General features: G+C 50.9%; 1 protein-coding gene across 2 annotated transcripts in view; it reads right to left on the bottom strand.

Annotated features, from left to right (window-relative positions):
• Nucleotides 1-21,905, bottom strand: part of Slc12a5 (solute carrier family 12 member 5) — a 34,443-nt gene extending 12,538 nt beyond the window's left edge. The window contains exons 1-16 of one of the 2 annotated variants that reach the window (XM_008854609.3): nucleotides 21,426-21,905; nucleotides 16,147-16,241; nucleotides 15,716-15,847; nucleotides 15,229-15,375; nucleotides 14,364-14,418; nucleotides 13,780-13,910; nucleotides 10,718-10,959; nucleotides 9,693-9,904; nucleotides 7,822-7,992; nucleotides 7,431-7,529; nucleotides 7,232-7,289; nucleotides 3,628-3,802; nucleotides 2,957-3,075; nucleotides 2,263-2,361; nucleotides 1,152-1,271; nucleotides 756-860 (exon numbers count right to left, since the gene is read on the bottom strand). In XM_008854609.3, coding sequence (XP_008852831.1) covers nucleotides 756-860; nucleotides 1,152-1,271; nucleotides 2,263-2,361; nucleotides 2,957-3,075; nucleotides 3,628-3,802; nucleotides 7,232-7,289; nucleotides 7,431-7,529; nucleotides 7,822-7,992; nucleotides 9,693-9,904; nucleotides 10,718-10,959; nucleotides 13,780-13,910; nucleotides 14,364-14,418; nucleotides 15,229-15,375; nucleotides 15,716-15,847; nucleotides 16,147-16,241; nucleotides 21,426-21,477 — 2,012 coding nt within the window. In that variant the 5' untranslated portion in view covers nucleotides 21,478-21,905. The remainder of the gene's footprint in view (nucleotides 1-755; nucleotides 861-1,151; nucleotides 1,272-2,262; nucleotides 2,362-2,956; nucleotides 3,076-3,627; nucleotides 3,803-7,231; nucleotides 7,290-7,430; nucleotides 7,530-7,821; nucleotides 7,993-9,692; nucleotides 9,905-10,717; nucleotides 10,960-13,779; nucleotides 13,911-14,363; nucleotides 14,419-15,228; nucleotides 15,376-15,715; nucleotides 15,848-16,146; nucleotides 16,242-21,425) is intronic. The other variant, XM_008854608.3, reaches the window with a different exon arrangement.
• Between the last annotated feature and the right edge of the window lie 212 nt (nucleotides 21,906-22,117).

The following is a 22,117-nucleotide window of genomic DNA, read 5'->3' as shown; positions in this document are numbered from 1 at the left end:
CCCATTTCCCCATTCATCTCTTTAATGCATTTAGCTATTACACTCCTCCCACTCTCCATTGATTCCATAGCATTCTCCAAGCACCTGTCCAGGCTGGACTCTGGACCAATCACTTGGGAATTCACAGACAAATAGCACGAAGCCCAGCATCTAGGAACTCTGGGTTAATAACATGTACTAGGCATAATTCAGACTTCTAGCCTCACTCTTGGTAAGATGGAACCTGAGGCAATAGATGCCAAGTTGGGCATGCGTAGCAGCCACTTAGGTGGCACCTAGGCTGGTAGGTGGGAGGGAAAGATTCTGAAAGCCCTCTGGCCCCTCATCTTCAATGGAGACATTGTCATCAGTCTGGAGACTCCTGAGATCCTATGGCTCTCAAAGTGAGAGAGAAGACTTACAGAGACAATGTCCATTTGCCTCTCTGTGTGCATCTTCTCCACTGATCTATGAACTTGGTGCATCCCCAGAGCCAGGAAGGGGGCTTGCCATATGCCATGAATTCATTAATATTTTTTGCACAAATAATGGAATGAACAAATAGACAAACACATGGCCTGGAGGCTGCTGTGGTGAGCAGATCTGGAGAACAAATGTCTGGAACTCACTGTGGTCTCAGTGTGGTAGGGGGAAGGGTCAGGAGAGAACAGGCTGATAGGCACCACTCAGCAAAACAAAGCTAGTGGGACTAATCTGGTCCCTGCTCCCTTGTGTTCACTGCCTTGAGCCCCTCACTAAGTGTCCTCACCACTCACCTCCAGTTCTTGGTGTGTGGGGGTCCTTCTTCCAGGCGCAATAGGGCATAGCGGGCAGCACTGAGTGACAGTCCTCGGATCCCATCACCCCACTCCTTCTCTGCCCTGGGGAGCAGAAAGGGAATCACATGAGTCCAGGAAGCCAGGAGAGGCTGGGGAAACCATCCCACAGAGCACAGCCATCCCTCCCATGTCACTCCTGCCTCCTGCCTTAGTCAAGCTCTAACTGTTCCCTTGGAAATCATTTCTAAATCTGTTCTCTCGCCTGTTTCTCAAAACCTCAGCCCCCAGCTCCAAACCTACCCCATATCACCCCTTCCCTGTAAATCCAACCATGGCCCACCACCACATCCTTCGGCAGTCCTCCCCCCTGCTCACCCTCCTCCCCACACTTACCCACGGTATTCGATGTACTTGTAGATGAGTCCGGCAATGAGCATGGCCACCAGAGCGTAGTACCAGGAACAGATGAACATGAGGGCCAGGCAGAGGCTCATGCCCAGGAAGGAGAGGGTCCTGGAATATGGAGAGAGCCCAGCCCCTGAGCCCTGGCAGGGCTGCTGCTGGAGCCTGAGCATAAGTAAGGGGAAGGTCCAGGAACATGGAAGGAACCCAGCCCCAGAGCTCTGGTGGGGCTGCAGCTAGAACCCAGGCTTGGACAGCAAGAGTACGGTGGTGAGCAAGCCTGGGCAAGATGTGGGCAGCTAGAGCCTGGAGCACCATGCAGACCTCAGGCTTCATATATAACCAGCCACAGACAGGACCCACTCCATGCCCCACCCACTCTGTGCCTTAGACCCTGCCAGACAGCTCTAGCAAGATGGATCTGGATGGGTTCTGAGACAGGTCCCTAAACACAGACAGTGAGCAGGAGCCCTAAGATGGGAGTGGGGCAGCCCCCATGCAAGTCCCATTATCCCACAGACTTGATGGATGACCATGAGCCTGTCCCTTCCCCGCCGTGAGCTCAGATTTCCCTTTGTGGAATACATATAGTCTTTCCCACCACAGGCACAAAAAGCCACAAAGTTTTAAGGAGCTCTGCAGCCCCCTTGAGAGGAGCATCTTTCCTGCATTGGGCTCTAAAAGGTGCTCAGCAGAACCCCACGGGTGACTGTGGCAATCATACCCACTTCCCAGTTGAGGAAACTGAGGCTCAGAGAGGCTGTGCCATCACCCCAAGCTCTCACCACCAGCCAGCTAGTAAGTAGAGAGTCAAGCTATGAATTCAAGTTAGGCTGACTTAAACCTCCTCCTACATTATAAGAAGCTTAGCATTACAGATAGGGAGGGGATCAAAGCTGGGACTGTTTCCAAAGCTGTATTACTGCTGTAGAAGACCCTCCCAGGACCCGCCTATGGTCTCTGGCTAGAAAAGCTGGAGACAGTGGGACATCCTGTTCAGGCCTGGGGTCATCAGATGTGGAGGGGACAGGATGGGATGAAACAGGACTGAGGAGAGGTAAGAAATGGTTCTGTGGGAAGGGGTGGAGGGCAGGACACCCACCAGTGGTAATATCGAAAGCGCGGCCTCCAGTTGGGCGTCCTCAGCAGGGTCTGCACCGCACAAGCTAAGTTCACAAACATGTAGCACATCAGGAAGAACCTAGAATACAGAACGGCCACAGGAGAGATGGAGGCCACAGGAGAGATGGATGGAGGCCACAGGAGAGATGGAGGCCACAGGAGCAGAAAGACAAAGACAGGGAAGGAAGTAGGGAGAGGAGAGGAGAGGAGAGGAGGACCATGTCACACTGAAAGACCAAATCTGCTCACAACACACCGATATAGGTATATAGGTGTGTGTGTGTGTGTGTGTGTGTGTGTGTGTGTCACAAGCTAAGTTCACAAACATGTAGCACATCAGGAAGAACCTAGAATACAGAACGGCCACAGGAGAGATGGAGGCCACAGGAGCAGAAAGACAAAGACAGGGAAGGAAGTAGGGAGAGGAGAGGAGAGGAGAGGAGGACCATGTCACACTGAAAGACCAAATCTGCTCACAACACACCGATATAGGTATATAGGTGTGTGTGTGTGTGTGTGTGTGTGTGTGTGTGTGTGTGTGGTGTGTAGACAACAACAAAAAAATAGGCTTCTGTGGCCACTGGGGAACATCCTGGGGTTGTTAAAATGTTGAGGGGGTACCCAGGCAGAGAGGCTCATAGAGCCAATGGGAGGCCTCCGGGCCAGGCACGCACATGGAAAGGATAGGGGCGACCTCATCCAGGGAGGCGATGAGGATGCCAATCTCGCAGATGCAGGCAGTCAGCAGCAGTGCCCAGGTTGGCTCTCCATTGGCCTTGCCATGGCCAAAGACCTGGGGGCAAAGCAATCATCATGAGGGACTGAGGCCTTTAGTCTTGGGAACCAGGGAAGTAAAGACAGGAATCTTATAACCAATGAGGGAAAGGAAGGGAAGCCTGCGTTCTGCACTGTCTAGGGAGCACAAGGGACCAGGAGGCTCTTGCCATATTGCCCACTCTCACTGGTAACATCATGCAGAGATGCTTAAAATGACCCCTGATGGGAAAGAGGCTCAAGGAAAACAGGTGAGGAGCTATCAGGACCTCACCTGTGTGCTCCATGGACCAAGCCAGCCTTTTCTTGCCTTTTCACTGAGTCTCTGAGTCCCCGACTACCTACTAGGTCTGGGGAAGAGCCAGCTATGGTTCCGCTAAGAGCAGAAAATACTCAGAGATGACATGGGTCACAGGCCAAATCGCAACTACAGCCCCCTTCTCTTTAGTTCAGGTGTGGAGCAGTACCCAGGAGGGAGTTCAAGTTTGGTAATGACCCTGCTTCGGTATCTCCTGGGCAGGGGTCTGGCTGGCTGATCTCCTGGATGGGGCAGCTCTCCTGTAGCACTGACCTGCAGGAAGGGCACAATGCCATCCCTAGAGATGGCCTGGAGCAGGCGTGGGGCCCCCGTGAGGCTCTGCAGCCCAGCTCCACAGGTGGAGAAGAAGGAGCCAATGACAATGACCCAGGGAGATGGCCAGGCCAAGGTACCCACCACCAGGTTGCCATTCACAGCTTCCCCAAACCTGGAATGAGACAGGAGGGGACAGAGACGCTGGTTGAGCAGTATTGCCTGCATTTCCAGATTAGTTCTCCCCACACTAATGGCAGGGCCAGCAGTATGCTGACCACAGGGGTCAGAGGAGAGGCAAGACCCCAAATATCCTTGGCACTTCCTGTCTGTGTGACACTGAGCACATCACTGAGCCTCCTCTGCTGTAAGATGAGCATCACTATGTACCTGTCTCACACCAACAGTGAGAGACCAGAGATGACAAGATGCAAAACACTTAGTGCTGTGCCCAAAACAGGCACAGATGTGATTATAATAAATGGTCAGTTTTTAATATTACATTCCTGAGCAAATCACTTGGCTTGATAGGATTTCAGTGTCTTCATGTGAAATATGAGAGCTTTGGCCTCATCATGTGCTAATGGTGTAAGAGTCAAAGGAAAGGAACCAGTGAGATGGCTCAGCTGGTAAGGATACTTGCCACCAAGCCTGATGAGCTAAGTTCCATCCCTGAGACCCACACGGCAGAAGGAGAGAAAAGATTCCCAAAGGTTATTCTCTGACCTCCACATGTGAATCATGGGGCATACACACACACACACACACACACACACACACACACAGAGAGAGAAAGAGACACACACATACACACACACAGAGACACACACACAGACAGAGACACACACATTTCCTAAGAGCAGGCTCTGTCCACAGGGGATGCTGTCCACAGAGGGGTGTGTCTGGGTTTTATTGACAAGAATGGCCTTGTGAGGCCCAAGTGGATGTAGATGCTGATGGGACCAGGGCCTTTAGGCACCCAGCAGGGACACTGATCCCTACTCCCTTCCAGAGCCATGAACTAGTCCCAGCATGGGCTCGTCCTATCCACACAGACACAAAGCACACACCTGCACTCATCCAAATCATCACACAAGAACACAGGAACACAGAGACAGACACACACACACATACACAGAGAAAGAGACACACACACACAAAGACAGACACACACACACATAGAGACAGACAGACACACAGAGACAGAGACAGAGAGAAACAGACACACACACACACACATACACAGAGAAAGAGACACACACAGAGAGACAGAGATGGAGACACACACAGAGACAGACACACACACATAGAGACAGACAAACAGACACACAGAGACAGAGACAGAGAAAAAGAGACAGAGAGACACACATGCACACACACACAGAGACAGACACACACACACACAGAGACAGACAGAGACACACACAGAGACAGAGACAGACAGATGAGACACACACAGAGAGACAGACACAGAGAGAGCAAGAAAAAGAAACAGAGACAGACACACACACACAGACACACACACACAGAGACAGACAGAGACACACACACAGAGAGCGAGAGAGACAAAGACTCACAGAAACACAGAGACACACAGAGACAGAGAGTTAGAGACAGACAGACAGAGACACACATGCAGAGAAACTGTGCCCACTGCTCAGAATGCCCCTCCTCCTCTTTGTTGCCTAATCTGTACTCAACATTAAAAGTGGAAAGGAAACTTTTAGAGTAAAATGAAATTTTAGAGAGGACAGTGAGATGGCTCAGCAGGTTAAAGTGCTCGCCCTTCAAGCCTGGCAACCTGGGTTCAATCCTCAGAACCCATGCTGGAAGGAGAGAACCAGCTCCTGAAAGTTATCCTCTGACTGCCACACATGTGCCATGGCACACATGCACCTTCACACACACACACACACACACACACACACACACGCATGCACACACGCATGCACACACACACACAAACAATATTATTAATAATAATTTAAAATTTTATGTGGGCCGGGCATGGTGGCGCATACCTTTAACCCCAGCACTTGCAAGGCAGAGGCAGGCAGATTGCTGTGAGTTCAAGGCCAGCCTAGTCTACATCGGGAGACTCTATCTCAATTTTTTATTAATTTAGAAAGGTAAGTGGAGAGGGTAAGAGACAAGTGTTACTCAGTATCTGTGGGGATCTGTTCCAGGATCCCTGCTCCCAGGATGCCAAAATTCTATGTTGCTCAGCTCTGACCTGAAATGGCATCTCTAAATCGTCTCTGTTGACTTACACCTAATACATTGGAAGCATTACAGAGCTAGTGTTACACTGTATTGTTAGGGAACAGTGACAGGAAGCATCTGTACAAGTTCGGTGCTGATGTAATTTGATCAAATGCTTATCACCCATGGTTGGTGCAGGACCAACTGTAATATGTAAAAGCCCTTCCAGCGCCTCCTCAAAGGAGCCATTGCTGAAGAATTCTAAAGACCAGATACAGGGCTGAAGATGAAGGACCTGCTAGACCTCTGGCAATCTCATGGGAGGTCCATGATTAAGTGAAGTAAATGGAGGCCAAACTACCCTAAGACTAACATAACTCATGAGAATTCCTCAGCTGATCAGGTCACAGTGCGCCTGTGTGCTCCCTGTAGCCCCTGAGTTTCCTCATGGCCATTCCTCTTGTTTTTAAATGTGGTCACCACCCTACAGAGCTCCTTCAAGACAAAAGCTGTCATCTTTGCTTCCCCCAGAACCTTGGGCAGTGACTAACACAGAGAAATGTTAGGTGAATTAATGAATTAATAGATTGTAAACAACAGTATCATCCCAACTGAAGGAGACATCTTTTGAGCTTCTTGAACTTGAGAGACACAAGCAAGATAAACTATAACGTAAAAAGGTGAATAAGGGGCTGGAGAGATGGCTTAGAAGTTAAGAGCAATGTCTGCTCTTGCAGAAGACTCAGGTTCAATTCTCAGCACCCACATGGTGGTTAACACCATCGGTAACTCCAGTTCCAGGGGATCCAACACCCTCTTCTGACCGCCAGGGGTATTGTACAACATAGGTGCATTTACATCATACAGGCAAAACACTCATACATATAGAATAAAAATAATTTTAAAAAGAGCCGGGTGTGGTGGCACACACCTTTAATCCTAGCACTCCAGAGGGAGAGGAAGGCAGATCTCTGTGAGTTCAAGGTCAGCCTAGTCTACATAGTAAGTTCCAGGCCAGCTGGGGCTACAGAGAGACCCTGTCTCAAAAAAGAACAACAAAAAAAAAAAAAAAAAAAGGCAGGCGTGGTAGTGCATGTCTTTAATCCCAGCACTCAGGAGGCAGAGGTAGGGGGATCTCTGTGAGTTTAATGCCAGTCTGGTCTGCCATAGCGAGTTCAGGCCAGTTGGGGCTACAGGGAGACTCTTGTCTCAAAACAAAACAAAACAAAAACAAAAAGACCAAAATAATAATAATTTTAAAAAGAAGGTGAATGTGGCAGTAGTCTCCCACCCCTAGGCCCCTTGCTCAGGTCTAGCCCCCTGCTATGTCTGATTTTCAGAACTCAGCCTCCTGACCCCCCTCCACCCCCCAAACAGGACCAACCCCAATTCCTTTACTTACTTATCCCGTAGGACAACCCCCTCAATGCAGGCCCCAAACAGAACAACAGAGCTGATGTCTGTGGTAGAGAGTGAAGGAGGGTTCCCAGCATGGCAGTGTCCCCCACCACCTGTCCCAAGCCACTGGGGAAGGTGACAACCTCAGCGCCTCCCACAGCAGTCCCCACCCAGGGTGGCCTCAGCCCAGCTGTACAGGATACAGACAGCAGAGGTGGTGGCAATGGCCAGGATAGTCCCAGTAGGGATGGACTTCTGAGCATCTCTAAGGTCTCCAGAGCGGTTTGAGCCAGCCATGATCCCTGTAGGAAGAAGAGCAGTTTAGACAGCAGCCAGGGCCATGAAAAAGCCACTGGACTGAGGAGAAAGGACACAGCTCAGAGTTGAGAACCAGGCACCTCACCCTGACATGTTGGCTCCTGTAAGATCTTGGGCATGGTATGTGGCTTTTTCTAGCCCAATTCCCTCATCACTACAATGGGCCTGAACTGTTTAGGTGGTGGGGTCTTCAGACTAAGAACCCCTATCCTTGTCTTTGACTGTCCTGCCCATCCACTCCCAGGCAGAGGCCTCCCTCTCCGGGCTCCCCTTCACCTGTGACTGAAGGGAAGTAGATGCCAACCAGCAGGGTGAAGTAGGAAGTCATATCACTGAAGACATAGGGGTGGTCCATGTCAACAGGGGTGCCATCTGCCAGACCCACAGAGGGCATCCCACGCCTCTCCACAATCACCCCCTTGGTCAGGTAGGAGCTCCACAAGTTCTCTGTGGGGAGATGGAGTGATCAGGGAGAACACCAGAAGTCAAGGAACCAGAGCTCTCTGGGGACAGAAGGGGAAGGGGGTAAAAAGTCAAGATCAACCAAATCACAGTTCCTGTCACTGGCCTTGGCTGGTATTAATTTCCACCATTTCCTAAATTCCTGCTTGGACACAGATTTCAAAGATAAATGGAACATAGTCCTTGCCCTTGACTAGTCCAATCCTATGGGACATGCATACAACATTCTCTCTGAGATGGACTCAATATGTCCCCAGATGACATTATCCCCCAACCCCAAGCTGTTCCTGCATCACTTGTCTTGGTAATGGCACCAACATCAACTTAAACACCTGGCACTTCCCTCAGTTCCTCCTGTTCTTCCCCTGCATCACAGCACCTCTGGCTTCTATGTTCCCACTCAGCAGCACCTCTCAAACATGCTTCTTCTCCCCACTCCAGGGTACCTCTACCTTGGCACTAGTGACCTGTGGGGCCCAGCAACTCTGCTGTGGAGAGCTGTCCAACAGCCCTGCAGGGTGATTGGCAATAGCCTAGACCATACCAACTAAATGCCAGTAGTGCCCATCCAGTTTTAATGACCAAAAAAATATTTCCAGGGGCTGTCAAGATTGCAGTGTTGGTAAATGTACCTCCAACCAAACCTGACTACCAGAGTTTGGTCCCTGAGACCCACATGCTGGAAGGAAAGACGTAACTCCAGCATGTTGTCCTCTGACCTCTATATGCACACTGTGGCATGTACTTACACACACACACACACACACACACACACACACACAAGCACAGGCACAAAATAAATAATTAAAATGCACACATACAGATATGGTCAAATACCTCCTGAGCAGAAAAAAACAGCAATATCCTTGGTTGAGAAGCCCTACTCCAGTCCCATGGACACCCTCCCCCATCACTGTAGCTCAGAAAAGTCATGTCTCTCCTGAGCTCACAGTATCTGCCTCCTCCTGGACCCCCACTGCATTCATGATGTATCCCAGATTCCTCAGCATGTCTTCCAAGACCCGCCACAACGTGGCTGGTTCCATCCTCTCCAACATCATTCCCTGCCCTCCTTCCTTTGCACATCACACCCCAAGTCACACTGAGTGATTTGTGGTTGGGAGGACACACTCTGCCCTTTCATGGTTTCACATATTAAGCAAGCTGTTCTTTGCTTTGTGATTCCCTTATTCCCCCAGTATAACTGACAATCTCTTATTTGTCCTTCAAAACCCTCCTTGGTGAATACAGGAAGCCTGTTCTTGTCACCTGATACACATGAATACTCTGTCCCTTCAGTTCCTCTGTTTCATTGAATATACATCTATATGAGTCATAATTTATTTTCTTATCTATCTATCTATCTATCTATCACTGAAGCCCCTTAGGCCCAAGACTGTGACTTATGTATTTTCTGGCTTCAGTGCTTAGCACAGTGTTAAGTACTTAGTAGATAGTAAATACTTATTAAATTGTTGACTTTCTTTCCTAACAATTTGAAGTGCTTTCCACATTTTCATCTCTACCCCCTGAATAATGTTTAGAACAGAAGATGGCCTAGAGTAGATGGTCAATTAAAGCTGATTGGGTTTAACTGAATCCCAAGGAAGGCCCCTTATCCTGATCACTTAGCCTACAACCCCTGTAACACTCCCTAGATGCTAGCCCTTTTCCTTCCCCCAGACCTTTGATGAGGCCACTGGCAGCACCAGGAATGCCCTGGATCTCTGTGACGTTGTTTCGGGTGAAGTACTCATCACAGGTAGCATTGAGGAAGCGGGAGGAACAGAAAAGGCCCCAGAGTCGTGTGGTCACTGTCTCATTTCCTTCCCAAGCCAGCTTGGCACAGACATCAAAGCCATGGCGAGACAGTGTGCGGTTCCCCAGGAGGCAGATCCTAGGGAGAGAAACAAGCGAGATGGGAAGGAACAAGGACTTTGCCCTGGTTTCATTATAGAACCACTGGGGGAGCTTTAAAGGCACATGCAGAGCCAGATGTGGTGGCCCACACCTTTAATCCCAGCACTCAGGAGGCAGAGGCAGGCAGATCTCTGTGAGACTGAGGCCAGCCTGGTCTACATAGAGATTTCCAGGCCATATGGGGCTACATGGCTACAGGGAGACCCTTCCTCAAAAAAAAAGCAAAAACAAAAACAAACAAACAACAGCAAAAAAAAAAAAAAAAAAAAAAAAAAAAAAAGAAAAAAAAAAAAAAAAAAAAAAAACTAACAAAGCACCACATTCTGGTAAGGTGAAGAACCGGTATAGTGGGAGATGTTGTGTTCAGCACCGTGGACAGCGGCCTCGACCTCAGCCTCCGCAATAGACCAGAACCAAAGGGGACTTGAGCCCTGGGGCCCTCTCTTTTAAGTTCTTTCCCATCCTGGGGAAGATCAGTAACTAAGGGGCTACTGCACTGCAGCAGCAGGCTGATCCATACAGAAAACTTTCCCTACCACTCAGAGGGTATTCCTCCCGGAACCATTTCCATTTAACCCTCCTAAGTCACCCACCAGCAAGCAGACGCTATCCCACCCTGTAGCCACTCCTCTCAAACAGGAAACTTTTTCTCTACCAAGGGAGGTTGCTCCCAACCCATACCACTGCAGTTCTGAGAGGGGAGGAGGGGACATTGCTTGCTATGCAGACCTCAGCTGGGCCTGGGAGAGGAACACAAGCAATCCCCTAGGTTCAGAGAGACAGCACTCACGGGAAGTTGGGTGGGTCAAAGGCAGACTTGATGACCCCTGCATAGATGGCCAGGATGGAGAGGATGACACAGCCCAGGAATACCAGGGCAAACTTGTTGACATACTTGACACCCACAAAGACCACGGTGGCCATGCAGGTGAGCACACAGGTGCCGTATACCCGCATGTTGTTCAGCATGGCTGTTGCCTCCCCGCTAGCATCTTCTGCCTTGAAGATGGCCATAGCTGGGAAAAGATAGGCCTGCAGGAAAGGGGCAGAGGAGGTCAGATGAGTGACCCAGTAAAGGCCATCTGAGAGCCATCCCAGGGAAATTATGTGGAGTACAGGCAGGCCTTTGGGAGGAAAGGATGCCTAGCACATTACAGTAGTGCAAGACAGTAAGTGACATCCATTAGCAGGGGACTGGTTAAGGGAGGCATGGCCTACCCTGTCAGGTCTATGATGTAGTCATTGAAAATGGCACCCAAAGATGTTGTGAGAGAGTCTTCATTCCTATTCTGATAATAATTATTACCATTATTATTTTGTTTTGTTTTGGGGTTTTTTTTTTGTCTTTTTGAGACAGGGTCTCCTTGTAGCCCCAGCTATCCTGGAACTCACTATGTAGACCAGGCTAGCCTCGAACTCACAAAGACTCACCTGCCTCTGCTTCCCAAGTGCTGGGATTAAAGGCGTGCACCACCACACCCAGTTCATTATTTTTTTTTTTTTCTGATTGGATGTTCATTCCTAAAGGTTGGGTAAATAAAACTTGGAATTGCCACATAAACCTTAAAGCTATTTTAAAAGATGGCATGGGACTTCAAACATGGTACAGTGATAGAGTGTATGCTCAACATGCATACAAGTCCTAAATTCAATCCCCAGAATAATAAATAGTAACAACAATAACAACATATGGATTTATGTGAACCAACTCAAAAGCTATCCATGGCTGGTCATGTGTAGGAGGATCATGAGTTTGAAGCCAGCCTGAGCTATATAGCAAAACCCTGTCTCAAGAATCTAAAAATCATCCATAGTATATTAGGTGAACAAAGTCAAATTTCCTTTAAAAAATGTCTTGTGATCTCATTTTTGGAAACTTGTATGTGAAAATATTTATGTGTGTGGTTGTATGTGTTTGTAGGTGTATCCAAATGTCAACACTACCAGGCACGTCTGTAATCCCAGAACTTGGGAGGCTGAGGCAGGAGAATCACCAGTGTAAAACCATCCTAGACTATATAGTGAGACCTTGTCTTAAGAAAACAAGCAAACAGGGCTGGAAAGCTGACTCAACAATTAAGAGCATTGACTGCTTTTGCAGAGGACCCAGGTTCGATTCCCAGCACCCACATAGTGGCTAACAACCATTTGTAACTCCAGTTCCAGGGGCTCCAACGCCCTCTTCTGACCTCTGAGGGCATTGCATGACATGGGTGCACTTACCTATATGCAAGCAATACACTCATATACATTAAATAAAAATAAAATATTTTTTAGAAATTCTTTTTAAAAAGAAAACAAAAATCAATGGAAATTTACATCAAATAATTAAAATATGAATAATTATTCTTTTGCATGTCCACATTTACTAAAATCCATATACCAAACTTAGAATGTTTATATTCTTGCAAGTTATTTTCACTGATAAATATATTTTTATTTATATTTAAAGAGAGTTTTCAGGTTCTTAAGGAAATATTTATAGAGTCATATTTTATAAAGATTGAACATACTATCATATAGAAAAACAAAAACTAGAAAGAAACACACTAAAACATGCTTGTCCTTGGATTCATTTTCCTTTTTGACTTTTTTACTTTGATATTTTTCTAATTTCATACAATGGGTAGAATTGTTCGGTAACACATTTTGAAGTCACTTTTACATTAAAACAAACAAACAAAAACCGCCTGATTCAATGACCAGTGCCTCATTGAGCCTTCTATTTCTCAACAGTCTCCCAATATCTAATTTCTTGTTCTGCCCCCAAACCAGAAGCGCTGGCCTGTTAGTTCTGATTCTCCAAGGCTGTGAGGCAGTGACCAGTACAGACCTTGGAGGTCGGAGGGATGAAGGCTCAAATCCCTCCACCTGTTCCTTACTCTGATGTGGCCTTCCTGTCTCAAAAATGGCCATCTTCTGACACAGTAGGAACTTGTGAGAAAATTTTCTGCAAATCTTAGGGCTTGCAAAGGACTCTTAGGGGCTTAGAAAATGCCAGCTCTGCTTTTTTCTTCTCTTTTCACTTGTGAGAGGGTCTCATGTAGCCTAGGCTAGCCTTGAATTCACTATGTAGCTTAAGGATAATCTCAAACTTCTGATCCCCCACTTCCACCTCCAAGCACCAAGACTACAGGCATGTGCCATCAAGCCTAGCTTATGTAGTTCTGGAGATCAAAGTCATGGCTTTGTGCATGTACCAACCAAGCTATGCCCCAGCCCTCCTTCTATAAACCAAGGAGCCCTCAGCAACCACCCGTACTGGGGGCAGGAAGAGCAAGAACCTAAGCGGTAACCCTGTCCTTCAAACACAGCCCAGACACCCAGTCTCTCCCCATCAGTCAACTCCTAACAGATCTCTTTACACAGGTCCCTCGAAGTTCTCTTTTGCAATCCAAGAACCATCAGGTCCTGGCGACTAGCATTCATGAAGTACTTCGTACAGTCCCTGGCATGTGATAGACTGTCCTACTTCATTATTTTAAGTCTTCAGCCCACCTCTGCCATCTCTCTGGTAGCTGAGTGACCTTGAGCTAGTGGTCTGCCTCTCTGAGCTTCTCATTTGTAAAATGCCATCATAACTCTTAAACCTCTAAGGATTGGAGATAATGACTGTAAAGCACTTGGAGCTGTGATGAGAGCTCAGTGGGTGCCTGATAAACCACAGATGTTTGTGTTACATAATTATCGTATCTTGTCTCCCCAACTAGACTGGGAACTCTTTCAAGATAGACCACATCCGACTTCTTTTTAGCCTTACAGAATGGCCTGGCCTATGGCAGGTATCCAGGAAAACACTGGTTAAGTGTCTGATGGCCGGGGACCCCATGCCTCCTCCTCTGCCCCTCTTACCAGAAGGATCTCGATGGTGCCCAGGATATACATGGCCCCAGCAAAGGTAGTGCCCAGGTAGAAGCACAGGCCCACAGCACCCCCAAACTCTGGGCCCAGAGACCTGGAAATCATGTAGTAGGAACCACCAGCTGCAGAAAAAAAAAAAAAACTAGTATCAGCGAGAGGGTCAAAAGGCCCAGGGCTGCTCGGGGGTCAAGGGGTTGCTCGGAGACAGAGGACAGAAAGGTTTTCTAGGGCTTGGGCTACAGTTCCAAAAGGCAGACTATGGGAGACCCAGCCAACCACTCTGCATAGATTTTACAGCACTAATTACCATGTTGCTAATTACCTCTGTAAGGAGGTCATGGCTCAGAAAATAAGATGGTGGAGCAGAGGGTCTCAGGCTGAGGGGAGGATGGCCATTGCCCTATTCAACACCAGCAACTACCTCCCTCTCCACCCCCAACAGGGCCGCTCCTGCCTACCCCATGAACAGCTGTAGCCCAGCTTTTGGTCTGCAATACTGTCTTGGGTCTTGGGTCCCTGCCAATCATCAGATCCCTGCCCCTTCCCCCCCTTTTCCAAAAGTCCCAGTCACATACCAGGCACAACACCATTGGTTGCAATGGCGCTCATGGAAATGGCTGTGAGCATCGTCTGTAGGAAGGAGAGCATCAGTGTGGGAGGCCACAGGGGGCTGCAATGGCCTGGACAGAGGCCACACCAGTATTCCCACAACCACCAGCCATACCCACAGGTTCTCTTCAGCTGAGCTTCTCCCTGGGCCTGTTCCAACTTCTACTCATGCCAAGTTCTTCTTCTCAAAAAAGAATCTCTTATTCACCATGCAAATGCGAGGAGCAGAAGCAAGCTCTGGAAACCCAAGCTTGGCCCTGGGTAGCTTATGACCTGAGATGATTCACTTCAGTTCTCCAGCCTCAGTCTGTTCATCTATAAAATGGGAGTGCTAGCCTCCATACTGGCATCCTCACATGCAGAGCCATCTCATGCCTATGCGTCAAGTCATGGAAATGTGTCGAGAGTTTGGGATTCAGTAAATACTTGATTTTTTTCAGTGAGGATGGGAAGAATTTAGTTGCAATACTATTTGTGAGGCATAATCTCATTTTTTGTGAGTCAGGACCTTCCAAAATGTTAACTCTTATGCAATTATGTTTAATCTTTTTTCAGCATTTATCATTTTTATCAATGAATCTGCATTACTTGTGCAATGAGAGAGAGAGAGAGAGAGAGAGAGAGAGAGAGAGAGAGAGAGAGGTGAAACCTGGTGATGCCTATCAGGGAAAAGCCTGTGAGGAAGGGCTAGTCAGCCCTAATTCACTCTCAAAGATCATAAGCTATGGCTCCTATAAAAAGCTCAGGTCTTATGCTTCCACCCTCCCCACCTCCCACCCAGGCCTCTGCCAAGCCCCAGCTGTGTGCTGGGAAAGGGAGAGTTTCACTCACACAGGAGCAGCAGATGAAGACCATACAGAAAGACTCCATGATGCCTGCGATGCCCACCACCCAAGTGAGTCGCAGGAAGAGGATGACGCCAAAGATGTTCTGCAGGCATGGGAGGTACACGCCCATGAAGGTGCCCATGCGTGGGGCCTGCCAGGGAGGCCAACGTCAGTCTCTGCACCCCCTACTCACCACTGACACCCCAACCCATACCTCCTCCATGTTCCTTCCCTACCTCTCCTCCCTCACCTTCCCCTCCCTCTGTCCCTCTTCCCCCTGATTCTTACATCCTTTTCTCCCTTTCCACCAGCCTCCAGATCCCCTCCCTCCACCTCCCTCATCCATCCTTCAAACCACTTCCTTCCTCCTCCCCTCCATCTCCATCCTCCATTTCCCAAGTGGCCACCTCCCCTCGCTTTGCTTGATCATTCACCCTTCCATCCAGATCCGATTTCCTCCCCCAGACTCCCTCTCCTATCCCTTCTCCCACCTGCACCGGCTTCTTCTTGCCACCTTCATTGTTCTCTGCTTCTTCATGCTCTCTACTTCCCTGGGGAAGGTTGGTATAGTTGGCGAGGCCACTGAGCAGGGAGGACACCATGGGGCTGGTGTCCATCTCCTCCTACAGAGTAAGAAGGTCAGTATTAGGAAGCTGGAGGGTCAAGGCAGGAGCTGGAGTGAGCTGGATGGTAGAGATGGGGACACAGGTCAAGACACTGATGTTGGGATGAGATGGGAATGAAAGAAGCAGGGGGATAAAGAAAGGGGATGGTGAGACAGAAGAGAGCAGCGAACAGAGGGGGTAAAGTCAGGAAAGAGCCAAGGAGGGAAACAGGCCAAGGAAGAAGAAGGACCCGAGGGAGGGAGGGAGGGAGGGGCACTGTTGAGCCAGAGTGACCAACTGCAGCCCAGGCAGCCCACCTCAAACAGGGCCATGTTCTTGCCGTCATATTCCTTCCCCTTCTCTGTGTCGGTGCTGTTGATGAAGGGACTGCTTTCCTTGGGGTGGCCATCACCTGAGGAGGAGAGGAGTCAGGGGTCTGGTACTGACCACTTCGTCCTCTGTTTACCCTGCATACAGTTGTACAGCTGTTTTAACTCTCTGAACCTCAGGTCACATGCAGAGAAATGGGGCTTACGCTGCCTTCTTTGCAGGATTTTGGTTGGCAGCATGTATAAAGAGCCCAGTCCTGGCACGACCTGGGTGCTTAATGACCATGTGAGTGTTTCTCTGTTCTTGAGGGTCCAATGTCATCCATCAGAACACTTCAAGACTCTAGAGTTCTCTTCTTCAATAGAAATGAACCCATCCTGGTAATGGGTGCATGCTCTTTGCTGGGGAGGAAGGTAGAGAACCCTGTAGCCTGAGCCCCCAATGATGTGCTTTTGGCATCTCTATCCCCCCATTCACTCTCAGTCTACCATGTGCCAATGAGAATGGGCAGTGGAGAGATAAAACAGACTACAACACTGTCCCTGCCCTTAAGGAACCAATCCATGGCCAGGAAAAGGAAGAAGTGAGCAGGTAAAGTCTGTGAAGGAAATGAACAAGGCACAGCAAGAACACAGGAGGGCATGCAGCCCAACCTGGGAGGTCACAGATGGCTTCCCAAAGGAAGTGACGTGTCTCTTGAGAGCTAAAGAATGAGTAAGGGCTAGACTGGGAGGCTGGCAGGAGGGCACCAAGCAGAGAGAACTCAGAACAATAAGTTTGATGGCCAGAGGTGGCAGCCAACAGAGTGATCATGCCAAACAAAGCCTGATGTGGCTGGAGACTGAAGAAGGGGCATATTGGGAACTAAAGACTAGTGGCTTGGGAAAAGAAGAGCCTGGACAGGTCAGAGTGCTGTGAGTCCCTAAAGAAGTAGCAGGCCACCTTGAAGAACTTAGTCTTCATCCCGAGGACAAGGGCAGCTACTGAAGTTTTAGGTCAAGGAGGGTCATGACCAGACTTGGGTTTTGCAGCACATGTTCTGGCTTTAAGTGAGAAACACAGTAACAAGAGTTTCAGTAATCCAGCCCAAGGCTGACAATGACCCAGGCCATAACAATGTGAAGTAATGGAGACACTCAAGAAATGTGGGCACATTTCTATGCCAGATGTTTGAGGAAGGAGAGGGAAGAATCTAGGATAATGCCTGGGGTTTCTAGCATTGCTGAATAGTGTGATGCTACTTAATGAACTGGAAGAGTGGAAGAGGGTGGGAAAGATGCTGAATTTAGCTGGAACTGAGGTACCACAGGGTCAGGAAGCCCCCTGGGCATATGGAGCAGACAATACCCAGTAAAGCGCTTCATGAGAAAAGGGGCCGGGGTGACCGTGTGAATGTGCATAGGGAATATGCGAAGCCAAGGAGAAAGCCTCTTGGTGACAGAGATGGGCCCTTCCATAAAGATATGAGGTTTTCTTGAGCGCAGTGCATCAACCTCCCTCCGCAGCAGAGCTGAGTGCCCAGCAGACAGATTCTACAGACACTCACCAGGGAACAAGCACAAGTGAAACTGAGCCCCTATAACCCTGAGTCTCCTGTCTCTTCATCTCTCGGCCTTCCTTGCCCACCTCAGCTGTCCAACCCTCTGCACCGTTCTCCCTGCCTCCTGGAGGCCTTCTTCAGTCACCCAGCCAGGGGCCCATCTCCAGAGCATGACTTGTTTCCATTTGTCTGAAAACTGGGGCAGGGAAAGAAACAATGTCTCATGTACTCCACAGCACCCACCTTGCCCATCAAGGCAAAAACACCTGATTGCCTAGCAGAAACCCACGAGCAGCTCTTCTCATTCAAGTGAATTCTTGGGCCTGTCCTCCTCCATGGGAGCCCAGCACATAATAGATGCTCAGGAAAATAGTCTATGGAGGTCAATTACCCTGGGTGCCCCTCTCAAACCACAGAATCTCAAAAGATCTGTCCAAGGCCAAGAGAACAGGAGAAGTAAGAGAGAGACAGGTTCCCTCTCCTTTTAAAATGCTGACCAAATGCCTGCTGTTCTCACTACAGGAAGGTGGAGACCAGAGAGGTTCATGGGCACTAGAAAAAAAATCCCCTAATGGTTAGGAAAAGGGCTAGAGTTGGGAAATCTCAGCTTCAGACCCTAGCTTCCCAGGTCTGCTTGTCTGCAGGCAGGCCAAGTCACTCTTGCAAGGCAAAATGATATTGACCAGGCTTAACCTGTAGAGTGGTTAGGGGATCAACTGCAACACTTCACGCTGTGGTGACACGGTATTGCTATTGCTACTTTGGCAACTAAGATTCTTAACATAACTGGTTCTCACCCAGCCTGAACTCATCACACACCCTTCTCTTAGCTGCAAGACTTAAGGGCTGCTATGTTTCTGTGGGGCTGGGTGCCTCTCTCAGAAGTGCTCTCTCTTAGATCCAGGAAAGCCCCCTCTCACTGTCTTTCGCGCCCCCTCTCAAGCCTTTGCTGGGGCGGGTGGCACACAGGGGGCGGGAAGGGGGCATCCTGGCCGGAGACCCTGTAACTAGGTGGCTGGGCCGGTCTCCATGGTGACCGCGAGGGCCGACAGCGCAGCGCGGATCCGAGCCGGCCACGCGCCCGCAGCCGCTTATGTAACGCGGCGCGCAGCGCAGAGCCAGACTACAAGCAGGATCCCGGCCAGCAGAGGAGGGCAGGGGAGGGGGCGGCCTGGTCGGCTCGTCCTGGGTCCCGCCTTTCCATCCGCTGCCTGGGCGGGACGCCAGGCTCCCGGCCTTGTCAGCCAAGGACTGATTTTTGCCCTCTCCCTGGAATGCCAGGGCTCACTAGTTAAGGGGGATGGGGAGTAAGCTTTTGCGTTCTCAAAGGAACTGAACAGCAAAGGGAAAACTATTCCTCATTCCCCAGTGCCAGGAGTCTGGGTGATGGGGGAGTGCCAAATGGCGCCGGGAGGGGCTGGCCAGACCCAGGCTGAGCCCTCCCTGCCCCCGCCCCCTGGGAGCTCTCAGCCTGAATCGGCTTTCAATTAAGCTGCAGCGGCCAGAGCTCCCCGGGTGGAAACAGGCGAGCAGCGCAAGCTAAGGAGCCTCCCTCGGGGCCTGGGGCTGGGCCTGGGGGAATCCCCAGGACAGCTTGGGGAGGGGAATGGGGCGCCAGATCCCAAGGGGAAAGGAGATCTGGATAGCAGGGACAAATCCTTGGGACCTCTGGCCCTGAGGAGCCTCTTACTCTCCATGTGATCAGTGCCCAGATCCTTCCATGTGGCTCCAAGGAAAGAGTCAGAGGCTCTTGGTCTTATCTTCACACCCATAAAGTCTTTAGCGCCCTCCTAACCACCTTCTCAAAGCATCCAGGGAAGATCTTTCCCCTTTGGGACCTAGAATACCTGACCCATGTTCTGGCCACTCTAATTCCAAGTGCTGGACCCTATATATAGGTCTCCAGATGTGCCAGCTACAGTCAGTGTCTAGAAACTAACCAGGAGGGGCGAGAACTGGAAAGCGTTCCTAGTTAGGATCCTGCTCCCAACACATGCATGCCCCATTACTAGCCCTGTGGAGACCCCAAGGAAATATCAAGGCCCATTGAAGGTTACTAGAGGAGGTAGGTGCTGGGGAATCCACCGATCCCAGGTCTGGTGGAGGGGGGAATGAGAGAGAAAGAGAGAGAATCACTTCTTCTTGCTGAGGCCCTGTCTCAGAGTGGAGGCATCTGAGGGAGATTCCGGAAGGAAGTGACATCTCTTCTCCCCTTGTTCCCTGAGCAGTGCTTCAAGATGCCTGGAGCTGCAGCAATCTGACTTTGACAACTCCCTCCCCTTGCAGTCGGGGTGGGGGGAGTGGGGGGTGGTAACTGCCTGGTGAGGTGACCCCAGGGTCACTGAAGAGATGGATGAACTGACCAATGGTAGTTCTATCCCCACTATAGGACTCAGCCCCAGGGAAGTATGGGAAAGGGGTATCTCTGACAAAAGATCAGGAACCCTGGTGACCCCAGCCTTTCTGAGCCTCCTCTTGGCCCTGACTAGGATCCAAAATCAAAAACCACGGAGTCAAAAACTGCCTGTGTCTGCGAGATCACGCTTTCATCTCTTAGGCCCCTTGGGTCATCTCCCTGAGAGGTCTGTGGGAGTCATGGCTCAGAGGGTCAAGCAATGCCTGAGGGAGCATTTGAACAGCAGGCGCGGGAGGCGCGCTAGTGCGCAGCGGACACAACACAGCTGGAGGGTGGGGGCTGGGGGCTCCCGACGGCCGTGATGGATGACTGAGACCGCTGGGGAGCAGCGGGGGCCTGGGAGCCCGAGAGGTGACTGGCCCCAAGACCTCAGAGCTGGGAAACCTTGGAGGAGACGAGGAAGATCAGGAACAGCACAAGACTTGCTCCCGAGCCCCTCAGCTCCTGGCGAGTCTGCACCCACCGCAGCGAGTCCGCAGTGTCGCGGCCGCGGCGCTGGGAATTCAGCTGTTGGGACCCCATTTCTGAGGCCTCACCATGAATGTTAGGAGCGCTAACTATAAAGACTTCATCCTGCCCCGCCCTGAAAACCACACTACCACCCCAGGGTACCAAGAGAAGGGGGGAGAGGGATGAAAAGGATCTTGCTTCCCGTCCTGAATAGGAACCCACAGAGAACCGAGAGGGAGAGGAGATTCCACAAAGTAGAGCAAAAAATCTATAGAGGAGGTAGCTTCAGGCTGAGATGGGGACCTCGGGGAGCCTTGGGGGAGGGGTCCGATTGCATCAAGTGTACCCTTAAGGGACACCGCAGACTAGACGAGAGCTATCATATGCGTCCAAACCCTGGAGCCACCACTCCCCCCATCTTCCAGCTAGAAACCTCAGAGCAAGGGACTGCAGCAAACTGCGCCCCCAGGAGCCACTGGTCCCCGCTCTGCGCCAGGATGCTCAGGTCCCCTTTCGGGGAAAGGAGCCACCCTCCTGCCCGTCGAGCTGCACGTCAGCCCGTTCTAGCTATTCCATCTCCTTCCCACCACCTTCAAGCTTAGCTAACCCAAGTCTGCCCCCGGGCCGCGGATCTTGACAACCCTGGGTCCCCATCAGCCCCCCGGGCGCGGCGCATTCCAGCACCTCGGACAGCGCCTAGCGCATTCCAATGGAGCTAGGCTCCCACTGCTTCCTGCTTCCACTGCCTGGGCCAGTCCCAGGCTATCTTCTGCAGGACGCGGCCCCCCTCTCCGCCTCTCACCCCGAGGCTGCCTCCTCCTGGCCGCCCCCTCCCCCGCCGCCCCCAGACCACCGCTTACCGGGGTTGGCTCCCCCATCGCCGTCCTCGCAGTCTGTCAGGTTGTTGAGCATGGTGGCTGCGCGGCGCCGGGCCCGGGATGGCTGCACCGCTTCGCCTGCTCCCCAGTGCCCGCCTTGGCCGCTCGCTCACTCGAGCTCTCGCTCGTTCTCAGCTCCACGGAGGAAGAAGCTGCAGTGCCCGCCCGCCCGGCGCACACACACTCGCACACGGACACACGCTCACACCCGCGCGCGCCCCCTCTCAGCAGCCGCGCTGCTCACCTCATCCCGTATGCAGGAGGCGTGAGCCACTGGCGGGGTTTGGCGGGGGGAGAGCCAGAGAGAGGGAAGAGAGGGGACCAGAGGAAGGCAGAGCGCTCCTGATGGCCCCCTCCCGGGAAAACGGGGGGCTTGCGCGGGTGGGATGGAGGGGATGCTGCGGGGGACGCGGCCCTCGCTTCCCTAGAGCAGACGCAGCTCCTCCCACTCTCCCGGGCAGGCGGGGCCCGGCACGTGGGCAGGTGCCATCCCGCGCCCTAAAAATAACGGCAGGGAACTAGGTCGCGGCCGCGGGGAGGCGGCCCCGCAGTGGCTGCCTGACTGGGGGTCTGAGGTGACCCCTGGAGGGAAGATGCTGCGGGGGACTGAGGCGGCAGGGGCGAGCTGTGGAATATAAGGCCCTGGGGAGCCTGTCTACAAAACTGGAGAGGCT

This window comes from Nannospalax galili, unplaced genomic scaffold, assembly GCF_000622305.1.
Source record: "Nannospalax galili isolate Female #2095 unplaced genomic scaffold, S.galili_v1.0 scaffold2227, whole genome shotgun sequence".
NCBI lineage: Eukaryota > Metazoa > Chordata > Mammalia > Rodentia > Spalacidae > Nannospalax > Nannospalax galili.
Note: the sequence above shows the minus strand (reverse complement) of the source record. Positions and strands in the feature narration are given on the sequence as shown.